Source organism: Engraulis encrasicolus, unplaced genomic scaffold (genome assembly GCF_034702125.1).
Source record: "Engraulis encrasicolus isolate BLACKSEA-1 unplaced genomic scaffold, IST_EnEncr_1.0 scaffold_59_np1212, whole genome shotgun sequence".
NCBI classification, from domain to species: Eukaryota; Metazoa; Chordata; class Actinopteri; order Clupeiformes; family Engraulidae; genus Engraulis; species Engraulis encrasicolus.
The window spans coordinates 218,174-243,173 of NW_026945917.1; the positions used below are offsets into that span (position 1 = coordinate 218,174).

The 25,000-nt window shown below is 41.6% G+C and overlaps 1 protein-coding gene across 1 annotated transcript in view; it reads left to right on the forward strand.

The window, feature by feature from the left end:
* Positions 1–7,754: 7,754 nt before the first annotated feature.
* The window catches only part of LOC134444573 (ribonuclease inhibitor-like), a 24,148-nt gene continuing 6,902 nt past the window's right edge, over positions 7,755–25,000 (forward strand). Inside the window, exons 1-4 of the mRNA XM_063193840.1 lie at positions 7,755–7,775; positions 7,984–8,201; positions 9,745–9,918; positions 17,686–17,859. Coding sequence (XP_063049910.1) covers positions 7,755–7,775; positions 7,984–8,201; positions 9,745–9,918; positions 17,686–17,859 — 587 coding nt within the window. The remainder of the gene's footprint in view (positions 7,776–7,983; positions 8,202–9,744; positions 9,919–17,685; positions 17,860–25,000) is intronic.

Consider the following 25,000-nt stretch of genomic DNA (forward strand, 5'->3'; position numbering starts at 1 on the left):
GCATATCTCCCAACCGGCTTGCGCATTCGGCACTTCACTCAACACTGTTGCCACCCCAGCAACCAACGCACCCGAGCATAGCTGCATTGGAAGGGGGTTACAGCCAGCAGCCAACGAACACCAAACAGCTCAACTACCTCACAAACAACTCGTCAATAAGCATTCAGCGCATTCGGCACCTTTCACTCAGCACTGTTGCCGCCCCAACAACCAACGCACCCGAGCACAGCTGCCTTTTTTTCCTTTTTTATTTGTTATTTTTTATGCTTACCAATGTATGAAACGTATGTATTGTTGGTGTGAGCTGTACGCCAGAAGCAGATGGGCAGTGAGCCTGGCCACTCACTGTTGGCCCACTAGCTGGAGTTGGCAGTGTTGTGGTTCAGGGCCGAAACACCGAAGAGAAGGCTGGACACCACCTGACGACATCTGCTTCTGGCGTAGGGCTACAGCTACCTGCGAAGGTGGTTGAGGAAGGCACCTCCTGTGCATGCATGATGAATGTGAATGTGTATTCCCTATGTTTGTCTTGTAATTTATACAATAAAGATGTTTGTGTCACAAGTCTTATTTTCTCTCGCTGACCCATGGGCACCGGAGGAGGTGCGACAGGCAGCAATGCCCAGCAGGTATTAACAGCTACCTGTACAATCCTTGATATGCTGATTAACATTAGCATTGGAGGAGTCACAAAAAAATCATCGTTTTCAAGATGGCTGCCAAATCCAATATGACCAACCCATATTAATGAATCTACCTGACACTTGGTGGTAAAAGCATGAAAATCGGTACACATGTCCTTGATATGCTGACTAATATTAGCATTGGAGGCGTCACGGGGAAAAAAACATTGTTTTCAAGATGGCCGCCAAATCAAATATGGCCAGTCCATATTAACTACCTGGTAATTTGTGGTAAAAGCATGACAGTTGGTACACATACAGTCCCAGGAAAAAGTTTGAACACCCTTTGAAATTTCTTACATTTCTGTCAAAATTGAGCATAAAACATGGTCTGATCTTCCCGGAAATCTCAAGAAGGAACAATCAGAGTCTGCTTTAATTAATTCCACCCAAACATTTACATGTTATGATATTTTTATTGGTCATAAGGCCATAACATTCACAGGAGAGCAGGGCATAAGTAAGTACACCCTTGCATTAAGTAGGTTCTAACCCTCAGTTAGTTGCAATATCATCAACCAGACTTGTCCTGTAGTTGCAGATCAGATTGACAAAACAATCTGTTTGTATCTTGTCTTTCTCTTCTTTAGAGAACTGCCTCTCGTCAGCAAGGTTTGTGGGATGTCTGGAGTGCATAGCTTTCTTGACTTCATGCCATATAATCTAATTTTTTTTGTCAGGGCTTTGACTGGGCTATTTCAGAATGTGTATTTCATTATTATGAAGCCATTCTAAAGTAGATTTGCTTCTAAAGTATGGGTTGTTGTCACATTTCAGGACCCATACTCGTGTGTGCTTCAACTGTGTGACAGACTTCCTCACGTTTTTTCTGTAAAATATCACAATAAACTTGAGTTCATTCTTCCACTGATAATAGCAAACTGTCAAGGGCCTGAGGCAGCAAGGTAGCCGCATATAATGATGCTCCCGCCACCATACTCAGAAGAGGAGATGTAACCAAGAATAGCTAAAAATGGGATTCATTCTGCCAATCTAAAATTAATGGGGTTTCTGTCCAAAAAAATATTGCTGCACCTTTGAGGTTTGCGAAAAAGCATTTATATGCTTCATAGAATTACTGCAAAATATTCTGTAGACCAAAGTTGAAACCAAAGTTGAATTGTTCAGGGGAACACACAATGTCATGTTTGGAGGAGAACTGGAGAACCACACCTTCACCAAAACATCATCTCCACCTTTCAGTATGGTGGCGGGAGCATCATTATATGCGGCTACCTTGCTGCCTCGGGTCCTTTTCAGTTTGCTATTATCAGTGGAACAATGAACTCAAGTTTATTGTGATATTTTACAGAAAAAAACGTGAGGAAGTCTGTCACACAGTTGAAGCACACACGAGTGTGTGCTCAAGATATTTTATCAGTTTTATCAGTGGAACAATTTACTCAAAAGTTTATCAAGATATTTTACAGAAAAAAGTGAGGTATTCTGTCACACAGTTGAAGCACACAAGAGGATGGGTGCTGAAATGTGACAACAACCCATACTTTAGAAGTAAATCGACTTTAGAAAGGCTTCATAATAATGAAATACACCTTCTGGAATAGCCCAGTCAAAGCCCTGACAAAAAACAATTGAGATTATATGGCATGAAGTCAAGAAAGCTATGCATTCCAGACATCCCACAAACCTTGCTGACGAGAGGCAGTTTTCTAAAGAAGAGGGAGACCAGGAACATTGTTTTGTTAATCTGATCTGCAACTACAGGAAACATCTGGTTGAGGATATTGCGACTAACTGAGGGTTAAAACCTATTGAATGCAAGGGTGTACTTACTTAGGCCTTGCTGTCCTGTGAAGGTTTACATCTTATGGCCAATGAAAATATGAAAACTTGCAAATGTTTGGGTTGAATTAGTTAAAGTAGACTCTGATTGCTCCTTTTTGTGATTTCTGGGAAGATCAGACCATGTTTTATGACCAATTTTGACAGAAAGGTAAGAAATTTCAAAGGGTGTACAAACCTTTTCCTGGGACTGTAGTTATTTCTTTACATTAGATGCTTATTCATATTAGGGGCCATGAACAAAAATCAAATATGACTGACCCATATTACAATACAATACATTGCAATGTGTATTTATGTAGCACAGTATCACAACTATGAAGTTTACTCAAAGCGCTTTGAAAAAAGACATACACGCATACATACACATTCACACACCAGCTGTGCACAGTGTGCAGACTGCCGTACGGCACCGGTTGTCACGCGACACACACACACACACACACACACACACACACACACACACACACACACACACACACACACACACACACACACACACACACACACACACACACACACACACACACACACACACACACAGAGAGAGAGAGAGAGACACACACACACATGCCAAATCTTCACATCATTATCATGGTCTAGAAATGAATCCTAATACTGTACATGTACAAGTTATATTTTACATACCCTGAGTTCACTTTTTGATGGCCATCATGTTCCAACTGTGCCATTCACCATTTATTCAAAGTTTATGTCAATCTTTTAATTAGGCATTATTGGCAGTTTGATTGATGTTGGCCATAGTATATACCATAGCCTGTGAAATCCTACTATTTTACACAATTGTTCTGATCTGAAACATCACGGACTATAAGCCTGCACCACGAAGCTGTGACAACAACGCCTCTCTGCTAAACAACCTGAACAGTTTCTTTGCCCGTTTTGAAGCACAAAATGACACTCATCCACAGAAAACTCCCCCTCCCTCCCATGATCAACCCCTGTACCTGTCCTCTGCCAGTGTGAAGAGGACACTGGCCAGCATCAAACCACGCAAAGCAGCTGGCCCAGACAACATACCTGGCCGAGTGTTGAAGGATTGTGCAGAAGAGCTGAAGGATGTCTTCACAGACATCTTTAACATCTCTCTGGAGCAAGCAGTCATCCCATCACTTTTTAAACCTGCTACCATCATACCCGTGCCGAAGAAATCATCACCAGCATGCTTCAATGACTACCGTCCTGTAGCACTGACGCCCATAATCATGAAGTGCTTCGAACGGCTAGTCCTGTCACACATCAAAGCCACCCTACCCCCCACCCTGGACCCCTACCAGTTCGCATACCGAGCCAAGCGATCCACGGAGGATGCAATCTGCTCTGCCATCCATCCAGCCCTCACCCACTTGGACAATAAAGACTCATATGTGAGAATGCTGTTCATTGACTTCAGTTCAGCATTCAATACCATAATACCACAACAACTCATCAGAAGACTGGACAAACTAGGTTTCAGCACCTCCCTCTGCAACTGGCTGCTGGACTTCCTGATGCAGAGACCACAAGCAGTATGGGTAGGGAATAACACCTCAAGCACCCTGACCCTGAGCACGGGGGCTCCGCAAGGTTGTGTTCTCAGCCCCCTGCTGTTCACGCTGCTGACACATGACTGCACAACGACCCACAGCACTAACCATCTAGTGAAGTTTGCGGATGATACAACACTGGTGGGCCTCATCACTAAGGGCGATGAGACCCACTACAGAGAAGAAGTAGACCTGCTTGCCAGACGGTGCAAAGACAACAACCTCCTGCTGAATGTCAACAAGACCAAGGAGATTGTCGTCAACTTTCAGAGGGTCCAAAAACAACTGCCACCACTGACTATCGACGGTGATGCTGTGGAGAGAGTGAGCAGCACCAAGTTCCTTGGAGTGCACATCAGCGACGACCTCTCTTGGACCACCAACACTACATCACTGGCGAAGAAGGCCCATCAGCGTCTCTACTTCTTGCGCAAACTAAAGAAGGCAAGTGCTACACCCTCCATCATGACAACATTCTACAGAGGAACCATAGAGAGCGTCGTGTCCAGCTGCATCACAGTGTGGGGAGGAAGCTGCACGGAGAAAAACAGGAAGACACTCCAGCGTGTTGTGAACACAGCGAAGAAGATCATTGGAGTACCACTCCCCTCCCTGCAGGACATTTACACCGCACGCCTCACCCGGAAAGCACTGATGATCATCAAAGACACAAGCCACCCTGCACACAAACTGTTCAGCCTCCTGCCCTCTGGAAAGAGGTACAGGTGCCTCCGTTCCCGTACCACCAGGCTTGCAAGCAGCACGATGCATCAAGCAATCAAGATACTGAACACTCAACCCACTCTCCCTTCACTGTCAGCCTCTAGCCAGCCAGGCCACTGACAACGCTCCCCCCCTCATCCCCACCACCATATCTGCGACTGAACATTCCACCTGCACTACTACATCTGTGACTGAACTTTCAACCTGCACTAACTCAAAACATACACATGCACACACACACACACACACACACATACATACACACACACACACACACACACACACACACACACACACAGAACACACACACACACACACATACATACACACACACACACACACACACACACACACACACACACACACACATACACACAAGCACACCGCACTTTCTGCACTAAACCCAAACATACACACACTGACACACAACTCATACTCACACACACACACACACACACATACACAGGTACACAGACACACACACAGACGCACACCGCACTTTCTACCTGCACTAAACACACACACACACACACACACACACACACACACACACACACACACACACACACACACACACACACGCACGCATACAAAACACATACAAACACACACACACACATACTGCTGCTGGTGTATTTAAATAAACCTTTTTTAATTATTTATTTTCTTCAATTGCTACTATTACTATGTCAGAATGCTATAAAGGACTTTTAGAAAAAGCACAACAAAATACCTCCTCTTAATGTATGTTCTCTACAAGTCTTCTGTTGTCCAGTCTTGCACTTTAAATGTCTGTATGAGCAATGTCTACGTCCATACTGTCTTATGTCCATGTATGAGTACTGTCTATGTCTATACTGTCTATGTCCTTACCTAGATTAGTCTATGTCTGCATGGGAGAGCAAGAAACGCAATTTCAAATCCTTTGTATGACCAGTGCATGTAAAGAAATTGACAATAAACTTGACTTGACTTGACTTGACTTGACTTGACTTGAAATGTAGAATGGATTCCATCCCTGAGTGAGGGTACCAGATCTTGGGGTGCAATCATGAGAATGAGTAGGGGTGTAAAGGCGATGGCTGCAGTTTGTTTGAATAGATACAACTGACATGATTGGATATGGAATACACATATGCCAAATACCACATTCTTAACGACCTATAAACTGCCATGGGCAATCGTAAATCACAACTTTAGTATGAGAAATTGTATAACCACCAGATTATCTCACTTGTGAGATCAACTTGTGTTAACCAGGCAAGATATACCATACAACTTGCATTGGGTGCAGGATTGCAGTTTGTTTGAAAACCTTGTGCAGCTAGAAGTAGTCATCAACTATTAGTTTCTTTGAAGTAAGCAATCATAACAATGTCCATGAATTATCTTGAAATCCTGGCCCTTTTGGAATTTGTACAAGGCCTATGCAGTTATCACTAAGCGATAGAGGTACTGTACATCCCACAAGCCCCTCAAAAGCCTTGGATTTGTACATAACGCTACTGCCGTATTACCTATTTGAGGCTTCAAGAATGCAATCAGTGTACCTATTGAAGAGTATTATCACAGAACATTTCATACATATCTGTCCATCTGCACAAAACCTATAATTCAAACAAAGTCAGCAATCTTCAAAGTGTAAGGCTTTAACACTTTATCAGTTAATGTACCTATTATAGAGTGGTAGAACACAAGAGGTGGTGCAAACTCTTGCACCTATTCTAAAGTTATCACATTACAGAACATAATCTATTGTGGTGGTGGCAGACACAGTTTGGGCAAAACCATAACATATGCAGTAGAGTAGAGTATCGTTTATGCATCACTTCATTTGATAACATGCCAATAATGTTTAATCATTGTCAATGGTATTTTGTGAGTGTTAATTATATGCAATGCCAAAATATTTTTGTAGAAAAATATGTAATTTCTTATAAACACTATCTTAGTTGGCCATGTTGAAAATGTGTTTTTTCCCACAATGCCTCAATTTCTAATATTAATGAGCACATCAAGAAGTAAATGTGGACCAGTTTCCATGGTTTTACTAAAAGTGCCTGAAGGATTTATTAAAATGCGTTTGCCATATTTGATTTGTCAGCCATCTTGAAATGTGTTATTTTATCAATCAAAATATAAAAAAGTAACTGTGCACAAATTTCCATGCCTTTACTACAAACTGTCAGGTAGCTTCATTAATATGGGTTGGCCATAATGGATGTGGCGGCCATCTTGAAAATACAGCATTTTTATCAATGCCTCCAATGGTAATATTTATCAGCATATCAAGAATGATATGTGTACCGATTTTCATGCTTTTACTACGAGGTGTCAAGAAGATTCATTAATATGGATAGGCCATATTGGATTTGGCGGCCATCTTGAAAATGCTGAATTCTTCGCACCGCCTCCAATGCTAATATTAATCAGCATATCAAGAAGGATATATGTACCAATTTTCATGCTTTTAATACCAAGTGTCAGGTAGATTCATTAATATGGGTCGGCCCTACTGGATTTGGCGGCCATCTTGAAAACAATGCATTTTTCGCTACATCTCCAATGCTAATATTAATCAGCATATCAAGAAGGATATGTGTACCGATTTTCATGCTTTCACTACCAAATATCAGGTAGATTCATTAATATGGGTTGGCCATATTGGATTTGGCGGCCATCTTGAAAACGATGAATTTTTTGCGACGCCTCCAACGCTAACATTAATCAGCATATCAAGAAGGATATGTGTACTGATTTTCATGCTTTTACTCAAAAGTGCACGATAAGGCCCTTTTGTGTGTCCCATCCGCCATACTAAAAATAATCATCCAGCAAATGTACATGAAATGGTTTTGATGTCGATATTCATAATATCTTTGGTGGCCCCGGGTAGATGTGGGTTTAGAGAGAAGTCCAGTATTCAGATGAATCTTAAAAAAGGACGTTTTGCAGACAATTTGCAGCCCCAATAGTTATCTATCGCATGGCTTGGCAAATGGTAATTTACTACAGGAAGGTAAATTAGATTAAATCTCAAATTTCATGTCAATACTCTCATTATCACTTCAGACCTAGTTTCTAACGCAGTATGATATATAATAACAGAGAGAAGAGAATATTCTTAGAATCGCTGGTAATAATAAACAACATTAGACAATAGGTCTTTGTTGTCTCTCTATTCTGTTAGAATTGCAATGACATTAGTTGGCTATAGGGACAAGTAGAGTTTGAGAAGAGCTCAGTATGAACATGTTTGTCATCTTTCCAGACTGTCAGACTGCGGCATAAAAGGAAAGGGATATGCTGCGCTGGCCACAGCTCTGAAATCAAACCCTTCACACCTGGAGGAGCTGGACCTGAGAGGAAACGACCCTCGACATGCTGAACTGAAGCTCCTCATTGATTTACTGCAGGATCCTGCCTGTAAACTCAAGAGTCTGAGGCAAGAAAGAGCATTTCACACTTAATGTACTTAATAATGGTTCCTGAATAGCAGTGTTGCCATTGGTGAAGTCTCAGTTAATCTTTATCTTTTGTTAGCCATTGTCACTTAACTAGTTCTCATATTTCTCACCCAATTATTTAAAAATGTCTAATAATGCTGTGTGTGTGTTGTGAATATTTTTCCCCTAGTACAGCATGTGAAGCATGTAGTAGCTTTCAGATGGGTCCACCGACAGGCTGTTCAGCTCAACTGCATCATAGCAACATTGCCATGAGTTTTATGTAACTGATCAGCTCATCACATTTTTTCGACAGGAAAACTGACTACAAAGTCTCTGTGCAAAGAGATTAAGCACAGTCTAAATCATTGACAGGATGTTTAAGAACATTTTAACTTGGAAAAGTCTACAGTTATTATACATTTCTACTAAATCAGTTATAAAAGAAAAAAGGAGATGCATGCTGTAGAAGAAAGAAGATGCTGTGGCACAAACTAATGGGGATCCTTTGATAGAAAAGAAGAAGATGCTGTGGCACAAACTAATGGGGATCCTTTGCTAGAAAAGAAGAAGATGCATACTGTATGTTTCCAATAACAGTATTCCTCAACCAGGGTGCCATGAGACCTTCTCTGGGGCTTCGTGCCTGCGGCGAATCACACCCGTGAGGGTGTCCCAGAACAACCTCACTCCCACTCGTGTCATATTGCTTAATTAATGTATACAGGGTGCCATGAGACCTTCTCTGGGATGCAGCAGAAACATGGCTGACATGGAATTTAAATTAATTAATGTATACAAAGTGGAATCTTTCTTGTAGCTTCATCATGTACTGTGAGTGAATTGAGGCCACATATTTACGTGTTTATATTTTCCTCTTTAGCTCCTTAGCTGCTGTGTGTTTGTGTGTGTGTGCGCGCACACCATGAATTCACGTAATGTACATTAAGCTATGTGTGTTTTAAATGTGTTCCTCTTCAGAGACAGTATGTATTCTGATGACAATCTACATCAAAATGTTTAGGATGCTGTGAGAGTTTCCATTCATTTAACGGGTACCGCGACTGAAAAGGTTTTGTGCGGCAGTGGCATTTAATCAGTTGAAAAATCTCTGACTAGTTTTTGTTTTGTTTTCTGCCCATCATTGTCTACTGTCTAATGGCTATTGGGCCCCCTCTACTGTTAACTAATGTCTGCCCATATTTATATGTCCTGTTGTTGTGTCTTTGTCCATTATATGTATTTAATGGTAGGGATACGCCACAACAACTTCTCAACTGTGTTGACATGGCAATACACTTCTTGAATCTTGACTCTTTCTCAGGTTCTAATGCTATATTCATGTAATAGTGCATGAGCAGCTTACTACATAAATACAGTGATATACCATAGCCTTTGAAACCCAATTGGTAATTCAAAGTATGCCTAAATTATAGAGACATAATTTGCTGATAGTCAATGGCTGTAACCTAGGGCTATATCATGTAAATGTTAATAATAAAACATAAAACAGTGAGTATTTCTGTATACTTCCCCTGCTAGGGTGTTGAGCAGTGATACAGCAGATGAAGCCCTGGTGTATCTGACTTCTGTTCTGGGTGGAAACCCCTTACTGCTGACAGAACTGGACCTGAGAGGGAAGAAAACAGGAGACTCAGGAGTGAAGCAGTTCTGTGCTCTACTGGAGGATTCACAATACAGAGTGGAAAAACTGAGGTAAGAGGCTTTTGTGTTTGTTCTACACTGAAATACAATACAAACATCACATGTCAAATATTGGTGCCACATGACATGTGCCACACTAAGTAATAATGCCTAACCCGTCTTGTCTTAGCACCAAATGGACATTTCTGCTTTAGAAAAGTTGAGTTAGTCTTAGGCAGTGAACATATACTGTATGCTCAATAATGCAGTTATACTATCCAGTAGATGTAACACTGCCTTAACAGTTATACCATCCAGTAGATGTAACACTGCCTTAAAGTGATACTGTCCCATTTCTGCCTTAACAGTAAATTCACAGTTTTAGCAGGGGGATAGCAATACTAATTTACCATTATCATCATCAATACATTATAATCATTATTGATTTCTACACTGACATCAAACCCATCACACCTGAAAGAGCTACGTTTGGATGATAATGTAATTGGAGACTCTGGTTTGAAGCAGATATCTACTATACTCAGGAATCCAGATTGTAAACTACAAAGACTGGGGTAAATAAAGAGACGAAGAGTGATACATGTACTGTAGACAAGTACTGTGGGCTCAGCCAAAGCTGTTTTTGCTTGTACATTAATAAGCATTTAGTCTTATTGACTTTATTGGGTTAAGATATGGGTTAGAATTGTAGGAAACACTGTTAGATATTAATGCAAAGTTAGTCTAACACATTTTCTGCACATAATCATTTTAATATATCTATGGCTGGATGTTTCTGGGTAGTAATAAACTAGGAGACAATGGAGCTAAGCGTATCTCTGATCTTTTCAGAAATCCTGACTGTTCTACAGCCACTGGACTGAGCCACTAGAGTAAGGGTAGAACAACTAATGAAATAATAAACGGAAACTGTGTGTGATGAACATGTGTGCTTCTCTGTGTCTGATGAACATGTGTGCTTCTCTGTGTTACTCACTGTTATCTCTCCCCTCTCTCTCTCTCTCTCTCTCTCTCTCTCTCTCTCTCTCTCTCTCTCTCTCTCGCTCGCTCGCTCTCGCTCTCGCTCGCTCTCTCTCTCTCTCTCTCTCTCTCTCTAGACTTAAGAGCTGCAGTATAACAGAAGAGGGCTGTGCTGCTCTGACCTCAGCTCTGACATCAAACCCCTCACGTCTGATACAGATGGATCTGGATAATAATAAACTAGGAGACTCTGGTGTGAAGCAGATCTCTACTCTCCTCAGGAATCCAGACTGTAAACTACAGACACTAGGGTAAGTAAAGAAAATGTGTCATAATGATACTTTCATTGTAGGCTACTGCAGGTTTCAAATGATGGTCCCCTTCAGCCCTGCTTCCTGACATTAACCATAAGCAACATAATAATGAGTAACATCAGGTAATAGACCTTTTCATCTCCCCAGCTTGTCAGACTGTGGTGTAACAGGAGAAGGATATGCTGCTCTGGCCACAGCTCTCAAATCAAACCCCTCATACCTGGAGGAGCTGGACCTGAGGGGAAACAACCATGGACACTCTGAAGTGAAATTACTCACTGATTTACTAGAGGATCCTGCCTCTAAACTACAGAGACTAAGGCAAGAACATGTCCATGTTATACTGATCAATAATTCAATAGAAAACCAGTCAGTTTTAAATCTAAAATCAGATTTCAACAAAACATTTAGATCATGGAAGGGATGATGGTGGCTAGTAGAAAAATGAGAGTGTTGACTTACAGTATGGGGTGTTGTCTTCTTGTGGAGTGATATTAAAAAACAGCTATAAGTTCCTTGCCATTGGTAGCATGCTGATATTGAAGTCATAAGCCTGTTAGGCAGAATTATAAATGTTGAACATCTGTTAGACAGAGTTACAGACATGCAATTGTTGCTGAGCTCAATTTAAGTGAATGGACCATTGTATGGTGTAAAGACGCCAAATAATGTATTAAGAATCATAATCTTTTTTCTGATTTCTTTTTATATTTTCCAGGCTGTTGAGTAGTGATGCAGCAGATGAAGCCCTTGTATATCTGACTTCAGTTCTGGGTGGAAACCCCTTACTGCTGACAGAACTGGACCTGAGAGGGAAGATAACAGGAGACTCAGGGGTGAACCATCTCTGTGTCCTATTGGAAGATCCAGACTGCAAATTTAAGAAAGTCAAGTTAGTAATTAATATTTTTAATTTATTTGTTCAATATGTGTGTCACAAGACTTGATGTTTATGTGTTGGTTTATTTATGATGTACTGACAGATTCCAAATTATGGTCCATTCCCTTCAGCCCTGCTTCCTGACATTAGGCATAAGCAACATAATAATGAGTAACATCAGGTAATAGACCTTTTCATCTCCCCAGCTTGTCAGACTGTGGTGTAATAGGAGAAGGATATGCTGCTCTGGCCGCAGCCCTCAAATCAAACCCTTCACACCTGGAGGAGCTGGACCTGAGAGGAAATGACCCTCGACATGCTGAACTGAAGCTCCTCACTGATTTACTGCAGGATCCTGCCTGTAAACTCAAGAGTCTGAGGCAAGAAAGAGCATTTCACACTTAATGTACTTAATAATGATTCCTGAATAGCAGTGTTGCCATTGATGAAGTCTCAGTTAATCTTTATCTTTTGTTAGCCATTGTCACTTAACTAGTTCTCATATTTCTCACCCAATTATTTAAAAATGTCTAATAATGCTGTGTGTGTGTGTGTTGTGAATATTTTCCCCCTTGTACAGCATGTGAAGCATGTAGTAGCTTTCAGATGGGTCCACCGACAGGCTGTTCAACTCAACTGCATCATAGCAACATTGACATGAGTTTTATGTAACTGATCAGCTCATAACATTATTTTGACAGGAAAAGTGAAAACAAAGTCTCTGTGCAAAGGGATTAAGCACAGTCTAAATCATTGACAGGATGTTTAAGAGCATGTTAACTTGGAAAAGTCTACAGTTATTCTGCTTTTCTACTAAATCAGTTATAGAAGAAAAAAGGAGATGCATGCTGTAGAAGAAAGGAGATGCTGTGGCACAAACTAATGGGGATCCTTTGATAGAAAAGAAGAAGATGCATACTGTACTGTTCCAATAACAGTATTCCTCAACCAGGATGCCATGAGACCTTCTCTGCGGCTTCGTGCCTGCGGCGAATCACACCCGTGAGGGTGTCCCAGAACAACCTCACTCCCACTCGTGTCATATTGCTTAATTAATGTATACAGGGTGCCATGAGACCTTCTCTGGGATGCAGCAGAAACATGGCTGACATGGAATTTAAATTAATTAATGTATACAAAGTGGAATCTTTCTTCATCATGTACTGTGAGTGAATTGAGGCCACATATTTACGTGTTTATATTTTCCTCTTTAGCTCCTTAGCTGCTGTGTGTGTGTGTGTGTGTGTGTGTGTGTGTGTGTGTGTGTGTGTGTGTGTGTGTGTGTGTGTGTGTGTGTGTGCACGCACACACATTGCGAGACAGTGTGTATTCTGATGACAATCTACATCAAAATGTTTAGGATGCTGTGAGAGTTTCCATTCATTTAACGGGTACCGCGACTGAAAAGGTTTTGTGCAGCAGTGGCATTTAATTAGTTAAAAAATCTCTGACTGTGTAGTTTTTTTGTTTTCTGGCCATCATTGTCTACTGTCCAATGAATATTGGGCCCAATCTACTGTTAACTGATGTCTGCCCATATTTATGTGTCCTGTTGTTGTGTCCTGTTTGTCCATTATATGTATTTAATGTTAGGGATACGCCACAACAACTTCTCAACTGTGTTGACATGGCAATACACTTCTTGAATCTTGACTCTTTCTCAGGTTCTAATTAAGGATAGACCGATATATATATATCGGTATCGGGCCGATATTTGCATATTTTAAGTGTATCGTATCGGCCGATACGCGCGTGGTTTTTCGCCGATACGCAATATTTATCATTTTACGTCATTCGGGTTTTTTTTAAAAGCACCAAGACGCTTCATTTTTTTATTACTTGATTGTTAGAGTGGGTGTTCAAATGTTACAAGTTCTACCTCAATTTGATAATGCTAAAGGAATGTTTATTTTTAACTTGAGACCTGGAATATTTGTCATTTTTTAACCTTTTTTTAAACCCATATTGGCCCCAAATATCGGGTATCGGAAATCGGGTATCGGCCAAGGGTGATGGAAAAAAACGGTATCGCATCGACCATTAAAAAAACGGTATCGGTCGACCCCTAGTTCTAATGCTATATTCATGTAATAGTGCATGAGCGACTTACTATATAAATACTGTGATATACCATAGCCTTTGAAACCCAATTTGTTATTCAAAGTATGCCTAAATTATAGAGACATAATTTGCTGATAGTCAATGACTGTAACCTAGGCCTATATCACACAAATGTTAACTATAAAACATAAAACAGTGAGTATTTCTATATACTTCCCCTGCTAGGGTGTTGGGCAGTGATGCAGCAGATGAAGCCCTGGTGTATCTGACTGCAGTTCTGGGTGGAAACCCCTTACTGCTGACAGAACTGGACCTGAGAGGGAAGATACCAGGAGACTCAGGAGTGAAGCAGTTCTGTGTTCTACTGGAGGATTCACAATACAGAGTGGAAAAACTGAGGTAAGCGGGTTTTGTGTTTGTTCTACACTGAAATACATTACAAACATCAAATGTCAAATATTGGTCCTACATGGCATGTGGAACCTGCTTGTCTTAGTTGGGCATTTCTGGTTTAGAAAAGTTGAGTTAGTCTTAGGCAGTGAACATATACTGTATGCTCAGTAATTCAGTTATACCATCCAGTAGATGTAACACTGCCTTAACAGTAATTTCACAGTTTTAGCAGGGGGATAGCAATACTAATTAGGGCCCGAGCACCGGAGGGTGCGAGGCCCTATTGTTCTTGCTTTGTGATACATTTTTCCCGCACGTCGGGCCATTTTTGAGGTGGTTGCCATGCGTAACTTTGAACGAAACTTGGCACAGGTGTTGGATATGGTGGCACGATGGACTCCAATAAAGCTCAGCCCCCAAATCGGCCGACGGGCTCAGTAGCGCCCCCTTAAGTCATGGGCCTATGGGGCGGGACCGGCATAAAGTTGAAGCTACGGGCACCAAATTGTTTGTGCTTGTATAACTCACTAAGACAAGCAAAAAAGTCTTTAAGATGCCATGGCCACACCCAACAGGAAGTGAGGTAATTGGACTTAAAGTTGAACTTTTGTCAACTTTTGACATACGACAAAATTGTCATACCATGAACTTTGATGTACTCCTCCTGAACGGTACACTTGTTCGGTTTCGTTTAAATTTTTAAATGCTCTTAAGACATCGCAGATGATATATTGCGAAGGAATTTTTAATATGTTGTAAGAAAACAAGATGGCGGCTTGCTGAAGTCTGATGAAAAAATCACAGAAAATGTGCTTCTACTGTGCCCTTTCTGAGGGGGTTGCCATGTATATCTTTCAACATTGCTTCACAGAGGTGTTTGGTAAGGCAGCACGTACCTCTCCAAACAAGCCCCACCCCTAACTCAGCAAATGGGCTCTGTAGCGCCCCCCTAAGTCCTGGGCCTATGGGCCTGGACCGGCATAAAATTGAAGCTACGGACTCCAAATTTTTTGGGGGTGTGTATCACACTAAGACAAGCAAAAAAGTCTACAGGAAGCCATGGCCACACCCAACAGGAAGTGAGGTAATTGGACTTGAAGTTGAACTTTTTACATACGACAAAATTGTCATACCATGAACTTTGATGTACTCCTCCTGAACCGTACACCTGTTCGATTTTATTTTAATTTGTAAATGATCTTACGACATCGCAGATGATATATTGCGAAGGAATTTTCAATATGTTGTAAGAAAACAAGATGGCGGCTTGATGTATTCTGATGACAAAATGACAGAAAATGTGCCTCTACTGTGCCCTTTCTGAGGGGGTTGATATACATACCTTTCAATGTTGCTTTGCACAGGTGTTTGGTAGGGCACCACGTACCTCTCGAATCAAGCCCCACCCCTAACTCAGCACATGGGCACTGTAGGGCCCCCTAAGTTCTGGGCCTATGGGCCCAGACCAGCATAAAGTTGAAGCTATGGACTTGAAATTTTTTTGGGGTGTGTGTCTCACTAAGACAAGCAAAGAAGTCTACAGGAAGCCATGGCCACACCCAACAGGAAGTGAGGTAATTGGACTTGAAGTTGAAATTTTGACATACAACAAAATTGTCATACCATGAACTTTGAAGTACTCCTCCTGAACCGTACACCTGTTCGGGTTCGTTTTAATTTGTAAATGATCTTAAGACATCGCAGATGATCTATTGCGAAGGAATTTTCAATATGTTGTAAGAAAACAAGATGGCGGCTTGATGTATTCTGATGACAAAATGACAGAAAATGTGCCTCTACTGTGCCCTTTCTGAGGGGGTTGACATACATACCTTTCAATGTTGCTTTGCACAGGTGTTTGGTAGGGCACCACGTACCTCTCGAATCAAGCCCCACCCCTAACTCAGCACATGGGCACTGTAGGGCCCCCTAAGTTCTGGGCCTATGGGCCCAGACCGGCATAAAGTTGAAACTACGGACTCAAAATTCTTTGGGGGTGTGTATCTCACTACGACAAGCAAAAAAGTCAACAGGAGGCCATGGCCACACCCAACAGGAAGTGAGGTAATTGGACTTGAAGTTGAACTTTTGACATACGACAAAATTGTCACACCATGAACTTTGAAGTACTCCTCCTGAACCGTACACCCGTTCGGTTTCGTTTCAATTTGTATGATATCTCAATACATCGCAGATGATATATTGCGAAGGAATTTTCAATATGCTGTACGAAAACAAGATGGCGGTTTGATGAAGTCTGATGAAAAAATTACAGAAAATGTGCCTCTAATGTGCCCTTTCTGAGGGGGTTGCCATGCATATCTTTCAACGTGGCTTTGCAAAGGTGTTTAGTAGGGCAGCACGTACCTCTCCAAACAAGCCACACCCTTAAGACAGCTTATGGGCTCTGTAGCGCCCCCTTAAGTCATGGGTCTATGGGGCAGGACCAGAATAAACTTGAAGCTATGGACTCTATGGAAGCTATGGAGCTATGGATTTTTTTTTATGTGTATCTTAATAAGACAAACAAAAAATGTCACACAGTGGAAAGGCTACTCCCAACAGGAAGTGAGATAATAGGACCTCTTTTAAAACAGGAAGTTGGCCACCATTGTAGTTTGCAGTGTTTATAAAACAGTGCAAATGCATGTGTTCATTATTATAATGAATATAAACTTTTTGTATATGCCTAATATGGCAACTTGATATAGCGCCACCATGTGGTAGGCAAATGAACTGCAGTAAAAGTTAAGTTCTGAAATAGCTGTATCTCGTGAACCGAACGTCGTAGAGACTCCATTTTTGTTTTGGGCAGGATGTGATGGGGCGATATGCCCCGCCTTGAGCCGTAGGTGCGAGGGCCCGTCATCGCCGCTCGCGGCTTTAATTAATCATTATTATCATTAGTACATTATAATCATTAGCACCCCCAGTTCAAAAGAAAAATCCCTATGGAAACCACTTGGATTTTTATAGTCCAACACAATACAGGTGTGTGTGTGTGTGTGTGTGTGTGTGTGTGTGTGTGTGTGTGTGTGTGTGTGTGTGTGTGTGTGTGTGTGTGTGTGTGTGTGTGTGTGTGTGTGTGTGTGTGTGTGTGTGTGTGTGTGTGTGTGTGTGTGTGTGTGTGTGCCTGTGTCTAATGAACATGTACTGTATGTTACTCGGGTCCGTCCCCCCCCCCCTCTCTCCCTCTTTCTCTCTCTCCAGGCTTGGTAACTGCAGTATAACGGGAGAGGGCTGTGCTGCTCTGATTTCTGCTCTGACATCAAACCCATCACACCTGAAAGAGCTACATTTGAATGATAATGTAATTGGAGACTCTGGTTTGAAGCAGATCTCTACTCTACTCAGGAATCCAGATTGTAAACTACAAAGACTGGGGTAAATAAAGAGATGAAGAGTGATACATGTACTGAAGACGAGTACTGTGGGCTCAGCCAAAGCTGTTTTTGCTTGTAGATTAATAAGCATTTAGTCTTATTGACTTTATTCAGTTAAGATATGGGTTAAAGTTGTAGGAGACACTGTTAGATATTAATGCAAAGTTAGTCTAACACATTTTATGCACAGATTAATTTTAATATATCTTTGGCTGGATGTTTCTGGGTAGTAATAAACTAGGAGGCAATGGAGCTAAGCGTATCTCTGATTTTTAGAAATCCTGACTGTTCTACAGCCACTGGACTAAGGGTAGAACAACTAATGCAATAGTAAACGGAAACAGTGTGAAGAACATTTGTGCTTCTCTGTGTTACTCAGTGTCCTTGTGTCGCTGTGTCTGTCTGTCTGTCTGTCTGTCTGTCTGTCTGTCTGTCTGTCTGTCTGTCTGTCTGTCTGTCTGTCTCTCTCTCTCTCTCTCTCTCTCTCTCTCTCTCTCTCTCTCTCTCTCTCTCTCTCTCTCTCTCTCTCTCTCTCTCTCTCTAGGCTTAAGAGCTGCAGTATAACAGAAGCGGGCGGTACTGCTCTTGCTTCAGCTCTATCATCAAACTCCTCATCACACCTGATAGAACTGGATCTGGATAATAATAAACTAGGAGACTCTGGTGTGAAGCAGATCTCTACTCTACTCAGGAATCCATGCTGTAAACTACAGACACTGGGGTAAGATATGGGTTTAAGTTGGAGGGGGCACTGTTAAATGTAAAGTTAATGTAAAGTTAGTCTACCAAGTTTTCAACATATTAACTTTAATATACCTATGGTTAGATCTAGGTAGTAATGCACCAGAGGACAAGGGGGCTTGCCAGATATTGCCAGAAACCCAGGCTGTTCTACAGCCACTAGAGTAAGGGACTGTACGTTATTTACCGGGGGGGGGAGGGCTGGTGCGCTGGAAGTCCGGTCAAAAAAAAAAAATCATGCCCCCCCCCCTCCACCTCAATTTTTTCCCCATGGCCCTCCCCCCACTTCAATTTTGTTTTCCCATGGCCCTCCCCCTACAGGTACAAAAATGTAATATGTAAATTTGGTAGATGAACAACCATCATGACAACAGTCAGAGTAGCCTACATCAAGGGCGGTTGTCTGCACTATTATGTGCTATCGATATCAGTGGATACCTATGAGAAGCCGCTAGAATCTACCTCTGCGGCTGCATGGGATGCCTTTTAACTCTACTGTCACCAAGACAAATTGCAGGGACGCAGAAACTCATTTTGACCAGGGGGTGCTGTGGTCAGCGGAGGGTCTGGGAGTCCTCTCCCAAAAAAATGTTTTTTAGATACAATTTCCTGCATTCTAATCAATTTTAGGATGAAGAATGGCGAATCCCATCTGACTAACTTCTTCATGTTTTATGTAGCCTAACTAGATTTTACCTTTTTTTGTTTAACATTTCACTTCAAAATTATTAAGTTCTTGTGGAAGGGAAACGCGCACCTAATGTGGAGGTGAGGGCGTGTTCAAGAGCAAATTGCGCTGCCGTGACAGTTTCTCTCTTCTTCATGGGCAGTCTACAATGTGTGAAATTAGTAGAAATGCATGACTACGCTATGCGATGCACTTGTGAGAGGTGACCGGGCTTTCAAACAATTTACATTGTCTTGCAATTGCGACTGTGTATCTCAAGATGCATACGATCAGGACCCCTGCCTTGTCTCCCCGCCCGCGCACAAAAGCACGCACGCACACACAGGCATAGGCCTACTGCTTCCCGAATGTGATTAGGGCCTACACTCTGACGGCCAAAGAGTTTGTGCTGTGATCGGCGAGAGAAGTAGGTTAAGCGCCAAAGCAGCTGGTGCCATTGCTGGCTATTGATACAGGGAGAGTGTGAAAGCCACCTTTAGTTTGCATTTGACGTTGGCCATATTTAAGACGCACTAAAAGGTGCCGCTAAACGGTGGTCAAATCAGCAGCAAGAGGCAAAAGGAACAAATCGCCAATACTACAAAAGTCCAAAACATCTAACAATAGCACAGTCATTCCACACCGCGGCAATTCGACTTTGGCAACAGTTATGATAGACAAGCCACGCACACCATCGGCTGTGCTATAGATTCACCCCATAGCCAACGCCGAGGCTAAGATAAACTTCACCAGCAATAGGCAAGACCTAGCCTACCAATGTGCTACTACGAATCCAATCTCCACCGCAAGAAACAAAAGTCACTTCTTACCTGACACGATGCACCATTTTGGTGACATTCCCTTCTTCCGTCGCACTTTAAAGAGGCCATGCCAATTTTTTTAAACTTTCTTGAATGGTTATATGTTATAACAGTTCATAATATGTTTTCCTGGTCGTGTTAATGTGAAAGATGTTTTTTATTTCGTTTGATTGTTGTAGTTTATGAAAATAACAAAACGGCTAAGCCTGGCCAATTGAAAAAACAGGGCAGGCTTACGTCACCCTGACTACCCGCCGTTTGGCCACGCCCACTTTTGACGAGTCAAAATTCATAAACATTATGAATGGAGCATCTTGGCAACTCGTAACCAAACCTTACTCATATCATTGATAGCTAAACAGCATAAACACCCATTGTGCTGAGGATTGCACATGTAGATATGGTAACAAACCATCCATGACTTTTCACTGGATGCCTAAAAATAAAAGAATAAAGCTGAGGTGGATCCATCCGGAAAAAAACGTCCAACTACTCATCGAGTAGCTAGCACCTGGTAAGTGTCTTTCAACATTTGTTTTACACTGTAACCAATACGTAAAATATAGGCAATTAAAGTGTAAGGTGTCATGTAGATGACATTTCAATTCAAGATGCTTTCCATAAGAAAGCATCAATGATGCAGAGCTATGTTCTACCTACCTTATGCCATAGCAGCAACTGGCGCTATGCTAAGATATTGTTATGCTGAGATATTGACGGCTGTGTAATGCGTGTACATAAACACGGTATTTTTTAGTGCTTAGTAAAAAAGAAAGGCTATGAAGTTCAGTGTTATGGTTTAAATGTAAAAGTAAACCATGTGTACACATCTCTAGCGCCGAATTTCCTATAGTAGGCTTACTCTTCATAGGATGCTGTCATGAAATGCCAGTCACATTATCCATAACCTGCACAGGCCTACCCAGCCTTCGAGTGCGTTTAAATATGCGTTTTAATAGCTATGCGACCTTGCCTCCTCCACTTGCTTCTCGTCATGATGACATCACTGACAACAGCATTATATTTCAATATCTTGCAAAAGCTCAATTGTAAAGTGTTTTCCTCATTTGCAAGTGGGATGGTGAATGAACAACAGTCCCTCAAAAGTTGTTGTGGCGAGGCTGACAGCTGGGAAACTTTATCGTTTTCTCCACGGAGGAGGGCCCAGGAGGTGGGACGAGGAGACAAGCACAAGTGGAGGAGGCAAGGTCACATATTGGGATGCACACTTCATGTTGTCCTTGTAATTAATGTTAAGTGTAACACTTAATGTTTTCACAAAATTGTCTGCCTTCCAAAATGAGACATCAGTGGTCTAATGGTTAGGGAGGTGGTCTTGATATTGGGGCAGGTGCGAAACCCATCCTTACCTCTCTCCTCATCTCCATCATGGCTGAAGTGCCCTTGAGCAAGGCACTTAGCCCCACAATGCTGCAGGGACAGTAACCAATTCACTGTGATAAACTTGGTTGTTTGGGATAAAAATTGTCATTTAAGTATATCTTTCTATTTCTCCAGGTGAGAAGAGCAATGACCTGATGGCTGAGATTGGATGTATGGAAGAGACCGAGGTCCAGCACACCAAGCCAAGTTTAACCAATTAACTTCCCCATTTCAGCGTCTGCACCACACCATTTCAAAGTATTAATCAGATCATTCAGTTGTTCATAGACTTTATTTTTAGACACAAAGTACACATGCATTTTAGGGTCACGAAGGTGATACGAGGGGACGTCTATCCTGGGATGGACATATAACACATGTGCATTTTATATTAATGAATGGTTCTCTGAACTACTGTGGTATCCTGACCTGAGTTCATATTATTAATTACATGCAGTATAATCCAGGCACCAAAATACCCATGTAACTGGATACATACATATACTGGATAATAAAATACCAAAGGAAATGCCTGGACGGACATCATTTCAGTTATTTCATATACATGTATGTTATTATCACAACTACTGTGTGTCATCACTGACTACTACCACAACAGGTACAGGTCAGGAGATGAATGCATCAAGGGAGGAACGTGGGGGTAGGCACGGTGGATAAGGAGACCAGCATCACTGATAGTGAGGCGCTGGCAAAGCCCAAGTGAAGCCCCACAGGCAACTTCTTCATGATGGCGTCCTGTTCTGATAAAAAAGGAAAACATGTTATTTAAATTAATATGGTAATGCATTGTAATATACAGGTGTTAGACAATGAAAACACCTGACATTTTGGTGTGGGAAGTTTCATGGATAAATTGGACCACCTTGGTGGCCAGTCTACATTAATTGCACATTGCACTAAAGAGCAGTGTGTGAAGGCTCAATTAACAGGGAAAGAGCAAAGCACATAACAGCATGGGTGACATACCACCATTAAAAAAAAGACATGCTTCCTCTTGTGTCCACAGTTAATCCTGTTGGATGTGGTTCATCTTGGTGGTATGCAGACATTACCTTGGATAGCCCACCAAAAATGTCTAATTTTTTAACCTGTTATGGTATGTGAATTGCAATATTTTGAAGAGAACTGTGCTCTTATTACCCTGCTAATTGAACCTTCACACTCGGCGTCAGCTTCTGACACCAAGATGTTTCGTTGTCTAACCCCTGTACTGTTACAGTACTGATTGAATAAATACCTGATGTAGCACTAGGTTGTCTGAATTTAAAAATGTGATGCCAGCCAGTAGGCTAAATAATATTAATCACAACTCACTATTCATTTCTTTACCTGTGCTGCTAGGATGTAATTCTTGGACACCATCCTGACGAATCCTGGGCACATAGAACAGTCTCTCATACTTCTTCACCATGACCCATGGTTTTAGTTTGGGTGCTGACCACCTGACTCTGATGAACCTGCAATGACAAAATTATATACATCCATGTATAAATACATTACATTATAGGCCGACACTGGAGGTATAGCATAAATGGAAAGATAAAAAAATATGCATGTACCCCTAGATATGCATAAAGTGTAAATGTGTGCAGTTCAGTAATAGATGCTTCAGAATGAGGATACAGCATAATGATGATGAGATACTCTGATAACAGGTATGCGGTGCTCAAGACTTCAAATGAACCTTTTTCATCACCAGCCAAAATGGCTAATAGATGTTTCATCTCACTAGCCTAACCAGGCATACTCACCAATGGGTCAAAGTGGCTACTAAGTTTTATTTTGTACCAGCCAACCTGAGTTTTCACCAGCATTTGGCTGATTGCAATGTTTATTCAGAGTTCTGGCTGTGCTTTTATTTCTTTTGAGGGGGGATATATTCTCAGGTTTTAAATGTATGCATAAACTAATCAAAGTGTAGGCCTATAACCGGTGTAACAGACTGAGTCCCCCGTATCAACTGGCGACTCCAGGTGATACACAGTGATAGATCAAAACGAAAGTCTCAGTCCTGGTCTAAATGAATACACCCCAGATTAAGAGTGACAATTACGTCCTATCTCATCTGCTTTTCTAACATCTGCAGTCGCCAGTTGTTACGGCCCAAGATAGTCTTTCACAGCGGTAGTCTGTCCTAAATGTGTTTCTACACGTCTAACAATTCAACACCTTTTGAACACAATACAACAACATTGAAATAAGCTTACTTCTTGACGCATTGTGCAAACGTTGTGTCTGAAACAACAATAAAATCCACTTGGATCAAACGTAACGAGTGAAACCAAGTTAACCTACACAATACGTCCGAGAAGAAAAATAAAAATATGAAGGCCTGCCTGAAGCAAAAAATACAGCATTGAGTGGTGTTGTAGGTTAGCATCTTACCTGTCCCATGACGAGGATGTCGCCGCGTTGATGAGCCATCAGTGACGAACTGGTGCATAAAGGTACTTTGTAGTAGGCAATGAAGAGGCTCGGTGTAAAGTTAATACATTTACTGAAGTAGTTTTAAATTGACACGGAATAAAACAATCCACCGCAGGCAGAGTGAGTACGTGGCTAGCAGCAACAACATACACTTTCTTCTTCTCCTCCTCCCAGGATCTGTATGCCCCAAATATGCCATCTAGTGGCGCAGAATGCAATAAGGTTTTGTACATTATTAAATCTGCGCCAGTGTGGAGTACTCAGCACAATCATTTTAACATTTAGCCTATTCGGCAACGCTTATTTTTCTTTTCTTTTATCTCAAAGGCTGAGAGCAGCCTGCGAGTCCTCAGTAGAACATGTTCTCTACAATGACGTGGTTCTCTAGCAACAGCGGAGCCAATCAGTGCAAAGCTCATAAACATTATGGACAAACCGCTTAGTTCTCCTGAGAGGTGTTTTTGGGCGCAATAAAATGCTTTGAAATACACCATCAAATAACTTTCCAGCTAAAATAATGTTGCATACCAGGTCAGAGAACACCAAGGATTATGAAAAAAAAGGTGGACATGGCTATGTAATTAGAGTGGCATGGCCACTTTAAATTCACCTAATTCCTTGCTAGTTGGTCCGTTTTTGATCACTAAAGTGATGAGACTTCTCTTCACAACAAGTTCCTCCAATGGGTTTCAGACCGTGTATGTTGATGCATGCCCAAGCCAACATATCGCTGTTAATACCACTTTTATTACTACCTTGACACCACAAGCTAAACAAAACAAACATCTCTCTCGGTGCTATGCGACCATTGAACACAGATGTAAAGCACACGGCGGTGCCAATAAATAAAATCATGACTTACCAGAGGCTGTGACCACCAGTTGACTACAACACCTCTCCAAAATTCCTCTGGAAATGCCCATCAAATTTGTTGTCAAAACTTCCCAAACTGTTTAGCCCATAGGCCTATAGTTCACTTCAGCTAGTTTGATATTTGCTCACGGGCGTTTTCTATGATGCTCAATGTTCCTCCGTAGCACTAGCAATCCTGTGAAAGAGAGTCAGCGCGGGCAATCTACAGT